Source organism: Scomber scombrus, chromosome 6, assembly GCF_963691925.1.
Source record: "Scomber scombrus chromosome 6, fScoSco1.1, whole genome shotgun sequence".
Lineage (NCBI taxonomy): Eukaryota > Metazoa > Chordata > Actinopteri > Scombriformes > Scombridae > Scomber > Scomber scombrus.
In genome coordinates this window covers 33365251-33377715 of record NC_084975.1, presented here as the reverse complement: position 1 = coordinate 33377715, position 12465 = coordinate 33365251, and the positions used below count along the sequence as shown (strand labels likewise).

Below are 12465 nucleotides of genomic sequence, written 5' to 3'. Positions count from 1 at the left end.
TCTGTGTTTCATTTATTTAAAAGCATGCCTAGCATGCACAGGCCCTAAATATTCACAATGCAACACTTGTTAAATCCTGTTGATGGCAGCAGAGTGCAAAATTGACACACACACACACACACACACACACTTATAAAGAAACAGATTTTTCTATCATAGTGAGCATTTTTAGTGACAGCCAAGAGCCAATGAGCACATCAGGGAAGCTACCAGCATTTTGGTCTACACAAGTTTTTTGACCCACAAAGACAGGAAAACAAGAACACACACACACACACACACACACACACACACACACACACACACACAGAGACAGACACACGCACGCACGCACGCACGCACGCACGCACGCACACACGCACAGACAGACAGACAGACAGACACACACACACACACACACACTTTTCTCACACTCTTCCCACATTCATTCTAACTCAAAACTTCACTTCCCTCCCCCCCCTCTCTCGCTAACAGTCTCTCGGCCCTCCCACTTGGTCTCCCTCCCTCCTCTGAGGACCAGCTCTGTCTCTCTCTACACTTGTCTCTTCAGTCAAGGAGAAATTAATTGGAGGAAAGAATAGAAGAAAGGAGCTGTTGGAAAACTTAACGAACCAAAACTTTACTTTACTCTCTACAGCATGCCACAAAAAGGTAAGCTTGCGCTCTCTTTTTTCTCTCTCTCTTCCTCCCTTTCCATCTCTGTCTTCTCTCTCTCTCTCTCTCTATCAGTCTGATGATGGAGTTAAAAAAGTTACTGTTTGTTTAGCAGTTAAGGCCAAGTTGGTAGTGTGTGGAAGCTGTACTACTAACAGTTTTGTTGAAGAACAGTTTTGTTTAAAAAAAATAGGCTATAGAAATTCAACAACATAGTTGATTTAAGAACAGAGAAACTAAAGGAAAGAAGGAGAGAAGGTACAGCTGACAGGTTTGAGGGACAGAATGACAGGAACAAAGAAGGAAGAAAGTTTTCTCATCACTTTCTCTGCCTCTCTGGTGTAAGAGAGGTTTCTTGTAGTTCCAAAAAACAAAGAGAGCAAAATGAGTAAACGTTTGGATTTAACGTGAATTTATTTCAATGCAATGTGCCAAAATGCTGTAAATGCCTTACGACTGTATTATTGACCAATGAAACTGGAGTTTCCTGCTATTAAAATATAAGATTAACAGAAGTTTGTATTTATTTTCTGAGAAATGTTAGATTGAATCACAAGGCCCACCTTGGGGAAAAAGTAAAAATAATATACATGCATGTATGAAAGCCTAAATAAAATGCTTTGCCTCATCACCTTTCCATAATATTGACAGCCTAAAATGAAATTACAATTATTTTGTTAACATTCTGAATATAATAATTCTCCTGTTTTGTTTTGTATTTTCAACCTCAAGCTCAACAAATGTAGCATTTATAGAGGAGCTGTAAAGACGCCTTTTTATGCCTGAACAACAACATCTGTTACATTTATCAAGTCTTTTTAGTGTTACAATAACAAATTGTGAATCAAAATATAGTCATTTTTTCATATCCTTTCAGTAATCCTTCCTTCATCGTTCAGTTTCCATATCCTTCATCATTCCGTGACTTTTTCAAAGTCAAAGACCGCAGCCCACTTCAGGGTAGTAGAGCTTAGCTCAGGTTATGTTCCAACAAACGCGCTGACTCAGCTCAGAGCTAAAAACACCACAAAAAAACAAACAAACAAACAAACAAACAAGCCAAAAAAACACAAAACAAACAAAAAGTGATGCTGCGCTGCTGCCGCTCATTGATCTCATCAGCTGTGAGTGTTTCGGATTATTATCAACTCGGAGCTGCTGGTTCATAACATCGGGCAGGAAGACGAGTATTTAGAGTGTCCTTCGATTCAATAAGCTAACAAAAAATAAGCTTATTGACTTATTGAACAGCTTTCTTTTACTTAAAGTTTATTGACTATCTCTGTAATCTACTCCGAGAATCTTTCGATCTAATGATCCATTCACACCTGCACAACTCATTCTCATGACAAAATTCTTAAATGACAAAATTGTGCATGTAATATGTGCAGGCTCAGCCCTAATGATCATAAACTTCAAGTGTACAATGTTCTTCAATTCGTTTTCAAATATTCTCCAGCCTGTGACTTTCTACCCAAACGGTGTGGACATTTTTATTTTACATATCGTCAGGTTTCGTGCTAAAAAAATAACAATAACAAAAAAAAAATCAGATTTTCTTTGTTAAAATTAGAGGATCAAACAGGTCATTAATTAAAGCCAGCATTGCGTTGGTTGCATACACACACTTCATTCTATAGAGATATATTTGTGTCTCTTTAGTTGGCATTTAAACAGAACATAACGACGGTCAGTGTCTATAAATCAACTGACTTACCCTCATCAGTCTTTTAAACCGATTAAATGATCTGGTTAGTCCAGTGAAGGCCTTCCTTTATCGTTTTTTAATTAAACTTAAAGGAAGCCTAGACTAAAAATAAGCGAATGCTCCAAAGGCCTGCATACATTCACTGACTTTAGTGGGAAAACACACAAAGTCATTTTGATATTGAATCACATTCATAAATCCCTCATCAGACATGCTCTTTGGTGTGGGGGCTTTTTAAATTCCAAATCCAAACTATGTACAAGACAATAAATTCGTCTAAATTGATTGTCTAATTAAGCCTGACGTTAATTAACGTCGTAATTAAATCGAAGCCAATTAATCGCTTGATTAATCAGACTGAATCTATGAAACATGTGAATTTGGAACATTTCATTTTATGTGTGTCAGAGTGATGGGGCCGATAGAAGCGGGCTGCTGAGATGTTCTTTCACTAACGCCTCTGTGCACCCGAGCCCCCCCAATCATCAAAAACACACACACACACACACACACACAAACACACACACACACACACACACACACACACACACACACACACACACACACACACACACACACACACACACACACACACACACACACACACACGTGTAAATCCTACTGTGAGCAAGCGGTGTGGAGAAGCAGTAGCCTACCATTTAGGTCATATTATTATTATTATTATTTTAATAAACAGGAACATTAATTATTTTCTTTCCTTTTAGATTTATTTATTTTTAATTCATTTGGTATTATTAGGAGCTGTATTCCATAAATAGGGATTTTATTTATTTATTTATTTATTTTTGGGAGGGGTGGGGTTTCTTGGTAAAAGCATGTCACAATGTGGAAAATCAACACTGTAAAGTTGACTTCATCTAAACATACACTTTATTACTTGCAGACTTTGAGCTCATAAAATTGCTCAATTTCTTGGTTATTTTTTTCTTACTTTGTTGACTTTGAACTTCTGAGGGTCCAAATAGCGGAGTCAGCTTTTAGGCTACCTTTATGTAAAGTATTGTTGCAGAGAAGGCTGATACAGCATACTGATACAGGCCATACAAAACAACACAAATAAGCTACTCTAATAAACAGTCTGAGCAGTAAAATAGTAAACTTAAAGTGCCATGTTGACCGTTCATTCTACCGAAACGTTCATAGTAATTTAGTAGTACCTGTATAAAATATTGTTGGCTAACTGCCTCTAAATATTCTCTTTGGCCTGAGATATGAAGACATGACACATTTATTAAACAGCTGTCAGATTTTCCAAATCCCTGTTAAATATTTATTAAGGATACTTCATAATAACTATCAATATCTCATATAACATATGACTTCAATGACGGTGATGATACTACTACTATTACTACAACAATAATAATAATAATAATAATAATAATAATAATAATAATAATAATAATAATAATAATAATAATAATAATGACGAAAACAACAACAACAACAACAATAATAATAATTTTACTATTGATAATATTACTATTGGAAAATACAGTCTTAAAAAATAGAATAACTCAGCAGCACTAGCTGGAGTTCTTGCGGCAGCAGCGCTCCTCTGGACTCTTTTCTCTTCATATCAGCGCGCTGAAGGCGGCTGAATGAAACTTTTATATTGTCATCAGTGTGTTCAACAGAAGTCCTTTATGTCAGTTGTACTGGTCAAATTGGGCTCCCCGCCGCGGTTTTGTATTGCTGGTTTTTTAACGAGCCGCAACTAACGAGGCAACGACACCAAAATCCCGCCGACACACAAAAGCTGGCGGGTATTTACCGAGCAGAGCTTGTTGCTCCGCTCCTCCGGCTCTTTGTCTCCTTTCAAACGGAGAAAAGCGCTGAGTTATAGCGGGGGACAAGGTGCCTATAACCGGCCTGGGTGTGTGTTTGTTCCTGTGTGAAGCTGCTTCATTTTCATTATGCAGGTTGTTAATGACAAGAGCTTCACCAAGAGGGAGAACTTTGAAGTCTTTTTGGTTAACTGCTTTTAAAATAACCAAAAACGGCCTTGGTTTTGAGAATTGGGATGAAGTGAGAAAAGATATAGCCAAGATAAGATCTTCCTTTATTAGTCCCACTATGGGGGAATGTACGGTGTTACAGCAGCAAGTGGACAGCAAAAATAGAAGAGCGTTAATAAAATGAATAAACAATTAATTAAACAATTAAAGTAAATAAAATAAAAAATAGTAACATTATGTACAAGAGTAATATTGGTGTTGTCAGAATGATAATATGTCTATACATAACTGAGAGTCGTGTTCTACATTACTGACAACACAGTTAAACTGGTCATCTTGAAATGCTTAATAATCTCTCCACAACAATACACTGAAAAGTTCTGTTTTTGAACACTTGGGAATTTGGCTTATTATTATTATCAATCACATATAAAATATGTAATTGATAACATACAAAATGACTTGTATAATGATATGCAGTGCGGTAGTCTTATAGGATGGAATGCTGTGTTAAAGCATAGAACTACATTAAGACAACTACAACTACTACATCATATATATATATATATAAACAACATTTAAGTCTTGGAGATATATATATATCTCCAAGACTTAAATGTTGTAATGTTGTACGTGTAGATTAAAAGATTTTGAAGAATTTTAACTGCCTAACAATTTATTTACTTTACATCTTAGAAAAAGATATGACTGCACATGTTACTATTTTTAAAAAACAATCAAAGACACATGTAAGCGATTAATTTGGCTCTGAACAGTTCCATCAAACTTTGGCTACACCTATGTTTCTAGCTCTGCCAATCGGAGGTTTAGCTCAAAGATGAATAAGATTAGGGTCAGAGGTCAAGATTGCCGTTAGAGTGCGTCTTTAAGTGTGAGGAAAAACTAAAAGTGGAAATGGATGAATCACAGTGTATCTGGATTTATCTCATCTGCATTATGCACAGCACAAAGAGTTTACAGTTTAGTATGATTGAAGTAATTTCTTCAGCCTCCTCCTCCTCATTCTTGGGAATGTTTCTCTGCAAAACTGCATCTTCCAGTTTGTATTATTTCAGCTGAGAACAGCAACATAGCCCATGAAATGCCACAGAGCAAGCAATAACAATGCCTCACAACTCGGACTGGCAGCATTTCCCATTCAAGGATAGCCTACTCTTCACATGTTCACATATATAGCAACTGGAGTCGCATTACATGTCATACAAGTAAATCTGCTCTATTAAGTATTGTAGAGAAAAACAGCAACAACTTTGAAAATCTCTCCCTCTTTCACCTGGAGTTAATGCAATGTTATTCTTGCAATAACTGAGTTTTTAGGTTATGTGGGTAGTGCAGTTTTAGTAGTTAGTGTACTCAGAAATAATTCAGCTCTGCCATTTTGGACTGAGAAGAAACTAGAACTGGCAGAACTTTGCAAAACCTAAAAAGCATTCAGCACATTTAGCTCCTCTATTTATTGCTAATCTCTATCTGGAAAAATCACAGTTTAAAGTAAAGGCTAGCTCCCTCTGTAGGCTACTCACCTTTAATGTGTTCTGTATCTCATCCATATATCTGAATTCACAAATGTATGGTTATATTGCATAAAAGTATAAAGTAAATGTTATCTTTATATTCATATGATTTATATTCCATTCTGAACTCTGTGCTTCTCAATAATTGGTGCGGTTGTGATTGAGTTTCTCAATGATCTCTGAAGCTCAAAGTCCTCCACTATGTTGGATGTGAAGCTGTACTGCTTTTGATTTTGAGTCTGAAAGTCTGAAAACTGGACTCCCACTTTGCAATCTTAACTTTATGTGCATTAGCATACATTAGCATATGAATTAATCAGAGGATGGCTGCTTCATTCAGCCATTCTGTCCAGACAATGTCTCAACATGTTTTTCTATAGTTTCACTATTTGCTCCATAAACACATAAACACACATAAAAGAGAATTTATGTTATTTATTTCTCACTGTTCAGAGATTCAGAAGGATACTTTCTCTTAACTTCACATTTCAGTAAAAAATAAACAAACACCAAATACTTCTTAAAGCGAAGGTATATACTGTATGGGAAATACACGGTCGACCATAAAGTTGGAATACATGTTTTCAGACACATTTCTCTGTTTTTTTCTGTTTATACACATCAGTAATCACCTTTGACCAGGTATAATGATATTGATCAATACAATTTTGAGAATATATACACTTTATCTATCATGAATACATCACATTGTCACAATCATTTCATGGAAAGAGGTAAAAAACATTTTATTCCAACTCTATTGGCGACCGTGTATATGGGATGCTGCGATTATATGGCATGTGCTCTAACCACTCAACCACCAGGGCGCTCCTGGGTTCCACATTTAACTTATTTACAAGTTGTAAATGACCATGCCTGGGCATAGACGTGTAATATTGTGTGTGTAATAAAAATCATATTTATACAGCTCTTTATAACCACGCGCAGGTGAACCAAAGTGCTTCACAATAGATAGCAATAGCAAATAGCAGTAAACAAAACAACAAGTAAAAACAATAACATAAAGATTAAAATAATAAAGTAATAAAATAGTTTAAAGTAATAAATTATTAAAATAAATTATAATAATAAAGTAATAAAATAGATTAAAGTAATAAAGTATTAAAATAGATTATAATAATAAAGTAATAAAATAGATTCAAATAAAATAGAATATAAGTGCCACCATACGACTGGGTATTAAAAGCCATCCTAAATAAATACATTTTCAGTTTTGATTTAAAAAGACCCAGGTCAGAGATGAGACGCATTACGGCGGGGAGTTTATGAGTATGTAGGAGTATGTATAGTTACCGTATTTAGTATATCGTAGTATATGTATCGCCACTATGTGTCCATTTAATGCTGCTGCTACACTGTCATTTCCCAGCTTGGGATCAATAAAGTATATCTATCTATCTATCTATCTATCTATCTATCTATCTATCTATCTATCTATCTATCTATCTATCTATCTATCTATCTATCTATCTATCTATCTATCTATCTATCTATCTATCTATCAGAGAAGGCTCGGTCACCCCAGTGTTTGTAGTTTGACCTGGGCACTTCCAACAAAAGTTGGTTAGAGGACCTTAAAGCTCGGCTAAAAACTCAGACAAATATGATGGGGCTAAGCCATTAAGAGCTTTAAAAACAAATATTAATATTTTAAAATCAATTCTAAAATTAACTGGAAGCCAATGGATGGATTTAAGAACCGGAGTGATGTGCTCTCGTCTGTTGGTGTCAGCAGCATTTTGCTCAAGTTGGAGGCGACTAAGAGCAGACTGGGAGACACCAATGTCTTGTCTATGCATGTCTATTATAACACTTTCTTTTGTTTGTACAGATTATAGAAGTCAAACCAGCTGGGAGACCGGAGTGGCCTCCATGATGCAAAACAGTGAGTTCAATCTCAACATTATATATTGTTACTGTCATGTATGGTTTATTACTGGATCTACACCTGTAAGTGCCATGAATACATATTTCATATATCATCAACAGCTCAGTAAACAAAAAGATTTAGGTCAAAAGTGTTTTAATAATAAATACATCTGTAGACAACCCATCAACATCTCACACCAATCCACATAAAAATACTACAGCTGAGAACTCCCAGGTCAAATGAAATTAAACAAACTCACTCCCAGGCTGTATATAGCCTCCAACAAGCCCAACACACACTAACAAACCATTTCTAACATTCTACTAATCTGTATAATCTGAAACCTGAAAACTCACAATGACCATTTAATGGAGATTGTTTGGCCTTCTCAAAATAGACTTGTGGAATAGTTGTGCATAGATTAAATTAAACCTGGAGGTAAACACCAACCTGACGGACTGATTTTAGAGCAAACAAACCATGTCAAATTTACCTAAGAAAATAGTGGAATAAAATATTTTAAGATCTTTTTGACACTCACTGAAACTGTCACAGTATGATCATCACTCTACAAACAACATCTCGCTAATCTGGAAAACTACATGTAATATGCATTCTGTATATTTGTGTCTCTTTATATTGTCAGCATATTGTGCCATGCTATGATTATGCATAATGCTTGATTCAGTGAGTGATGTGTGCCTTGATTGGTCCACAGGGGTCAACCAACCCTAAATTCTTTGTCTTACTATAATCCGGAAATTTAAAAAAATTGAACAAAAACAATAGCAACAAGACTACAACCTAATATTGTTCTGATATCACTGTCCTTTAGCCCCCTGTGAAAATGAAATTAAGAAAGAAAAAAAAAGTATTGGCATTAATGAATTATTCTAATTTATCACAATGCCAAGAATTCTAATTTACATGCAATATTTTTGTGTTTGTGTTAGCTCTTTTTTAAATGCCACATAAGTCCTAACATTGTGTGGTGGAAGCACACTTTCAGAGATTGGTTGTTTCTTCTGTAATGGAAACCATGTCTATGTAATGACATTACAAGACTGATTGAGAGGCATCGCCCACTATTTACTAATCTGAGTCTGAATCAGCAACAAAAGCTGTCCAATGAAGTCTGAATGACAGTAGCAGGAGAGACTCTTATTTTCATTTGTAACCAATATTTAAAAAAAAGTTGCTCACCATCCTCCAGGAGAAGCAACATATCATTACCACTACTTCAGCATGAAACATTGCTAAGTAGATGTGTGAAAAAAAAGAAAATACAACATGAACCTGAATCACTTTTGTCTCTGACTTTGCTTGCGTTGTTCCTGTGTGACTTAGGCCTTTTTAGAATTTTTCATATTTTCATATCGTAATTTCAGATTGGACCAGCTGTGCAGTCCATCATTCTTATCAGCAACAATAACATACTGAGAATGTACTCACCATTTTCATGGTAACATGGTGAGTACAATTTCATTACTGATAAGAATTGTGGACAAAACTGTAACGTTAAGACCCAATTTCTACTAAGCCTTATTGTCATTTAATGTGATCAATTCATTTAATTAAGATCTGTTGAAACATTCAAAAAGCCCCCCCCCCAAATATTCAATTATGTGTATACATATACCTCAAATGTAATAATCATCAAATTTACTTATTGGGCCTTTAAATATTATTGTAATTTATGATGTGTTAAATCAAATTGCTCGTCTGTTTAAATGGTACAAACCATGTATGGACTGTTGGGTGGGACTGACAATGAACTCCACCTAATTTCTTTTTTCTTACTGCGGGACAAGAGGTCCATGCTGTCTGCAGTGAAGGTGTGTGGATTTCTTCTCTCTCTGTGTCTTTGCTTGATTCTTTGTCCTGCATCTCTCCTCAGACCAATATCAATCCCACACTGCATTGCTTCTACCTCCTGTGCTCACCTTACTGGATGTTGTTGGATGAAAAACTTTGAGCTGATCTGAATGATTGAATGACTCATTTTTCTTTTGATATGAAAGACAGTGGTGGGTTGACCTTGCAACGTGCTGGTGAAGCATAGAGGCACACACTTTCATCAGTTTTTGGTTCGTGTTGGACAGTAGCATTGGGTAAAGGACAGATAGAGTGCTATTATCACATCAGCTCCAGCTTTTAATCACTTCTAATTCCAAATAGTGAAAGTGGGGCAGCTGGGCAGCTGGAGGTTGTAGAGGAGTACCTGAAGGTGAACACTAATATTCATTTACTAAGATCATTAGTGAATGATGCACAAGTTATATTAGAACTGACTGAAATTAAAGTGTGCTTCATCTAACTTGCCCTCTCTTGTTGTGTGTGTGTGTGTGTGTGTGTGTGTGTGTGTGTGTGTGTGTGTGTGTGTGTGTGCGTGCGCATGTGTGTATATGTGGGTGTACAGTATGTGTGAGTAAGAGAGATAGGTGGTGTGTAGGTGATCTATAATAGCAGACTAGTTTTTGTAACAAGAGTAACAGAGTGTATATCTGGCTGGAGCTTGGCTAAACACGACTGTTGATAAGAGACTAATAGCTAAGAGAGAAAAGAGAAGTTTTTATGGAGGTTTCTAACAGCTCAGCAGGTCACACTCTCAGCTGTTTTGCAGGCCATGTTTAAATTAACTTGAAAACACATCTATTCATCTCCATTATGGGCTAACATCACACTAAACCAGACTTTTTCACAACTGAAAAGAAGAAGAGTGCATGAATCCAAAAACTGGACTCCACATTGTCATATCTATAACAGATTTCACGTATCATAAGAGTTCCATTCTGAAGACATGTACAGGTCAGCACTGAATCATTTACATTCACCATCTACAGGCAACAGGAAGTTACAGGCCCTATACTATTACCAAACCACTTGAAGCAGGTTAACCAGCAATTTGGTCAGCTAAGTTGTAAAACCTTGATGATGAATTCATCAAACACTATTGCCATGGCAACTCATTATTCACTGTAAAACAGTAAGCTGTTTTTGCATGTTTTCCGTGTGTTCAAAAAAAATCAAAAAACTTGGGAGCATGCACCAGAAACCATGAATAATGCAAGAATATACTGCCAAATATCAGGACCTTCACAATGCCTTGTGAAGCTTTTGAGGTTTCATGGAACACTGTTGTTGAGGCAATGCCGAAGACTTGGATTTTTTTGTGATCAAGAGGAAACCGGACTTTACATTGTCCAATCTGAAGCAAATTTCACTTGCTGGATAAGAGTTCAGGCCCATATGGGGTCATAGTCCTACTGCCACACACTGACATCATGAAGTCAACCCAAACATACTCGATTTACATGAAAATAACATGGTGCAGTGAACACATTATAAACAGTAAGATGATTCGTAATGTTACCCAATATGCAGTAAACATGACATGTTTGATAAGAGCCCAGGCTTGAAGATTTCTACATGTCAGGTGACCTCCAGTAAATGTATTGCTTCAACAATAACCCAGCACCGTTTAGTGGCAACAGGAAGAAAGTCCTTTGTTACAAACTTCAATGGGCCTAGATTTTGGTATGAGCAGTAGGGACATGTTTCTGCCAGTATCAAGGTGTTGCTACATTGTCCTAACCAATATTTTTTACAGATACCAAACAATCTATCCCCTTTAACTCCACGTAATGTTAACGATAAGATCTCTGCAGAGTTGCCAGGTTTGTGTATTTTCTGCAAAAAAGTGCACTATTATGATAAAGAGTGAAAGAGCAGGGTATGGAGGATGCTCGACCTGATGATCAACTTCAAGCAGTAACTACACATCGTTGATTAGCAACAGCAGCATCAGTTGTGGAGTCAGTGTGGTTAGGAGTCTAAAGCGGTTAGTAAATATAGTTTAAATGTTCCAAAAGTTGCATAATTAAAATTATATCACTGGACAAAACTAAGATAATTTAATATTATATTTAATTTCAGGGTTAAGTGTTGTTAGCTAATTGTGTGATTTAAACTGGACATATATACATAATATTTATATAAATATAATGAATATCTATAATAATATCAAATGTGGTACAGTATAATAGTAGACTACATGGTTGAAGGAAATTGAGGTGAAAATTAATTTAAGTCAAGTTCAGTTTGAATGCGCTGATTTAACATGAAAGCTACTGAGCTGCTCCCTGGGGCTCTTATGCTGTTTCTCTCTCTCTCTTTGTGCATACATGTGTGTGTGTGTGCGCGTGTGTGTGTGTGTGTGTGTGTGTGTGCGTGTGTGTGTTGCAGAGAGACCACAGCCAAATTGACTCCATATGTCTCTCTATTAATTGTGTGTCAGCAGAGGAAAACCCGGGTGTTCTCCTCTGGGAAATGACACTGTGATGAACATTTTGTACAGCAAAATGATTGAGCCTAAAACACAAAGTGAACATGATGGGAGGCATCATGAAGGAGCGTTAGAGGGTGAAATAATCCACTGTCACACTGACAGTCAACAGCAGTTTCTTCAGGGGCCAGAATGAGTTTTCTAAAATGTAATTAACCAGAAGAAAAGTTCAAAGCCCTTACAGTGTGAGGCATATTGGAAGGTAAACCCTCTGTTGTCCAGGTCATCCATTGGTTTTTCCAGGGGAGTAGTTCCACTGTAAAGGGGGAGGGGGATAGAGGCATAGTCAGCCCCTCACCTTCTGTCCTCTCTATGCATACAATTGAAAGAAAAGGAGACCCAGAACAGGTCTG

The 12465-nt window shown here is 36.5% G+C and overlaps 1 protein-coding gene across 6 annotated transcripts in view; it reads left to right on the top strand.

Moving 5' to 3' along the window:
- The first annotated feature begins 638 nt into the window (after nt 1-638).
- LOC133981557 (paired box protein Pax-6-like) overlaps nt 639-12465 on the top strand; it is a 30809-nt gene continuing 18982 nt past the window's right edge. For 4 of the 6 annotated variants that reach the window (XM_062420317.1, XM_062420318.1, XM_062420316.1 and 1 more), the window contains exon 1: nt 7773-7782. In XM_062420317.1, the coding sequence (XP_062276301.1) occupies nt 7773-7782 (10 nt within the window). Of the gene's footprint in view, nt 652-7728; nt 7783-12465 lie in introns of those variants that run through there. The other 2 variants (XM_062420314.1, XM_062420319.1) reach the window with 2 other exon arrangements.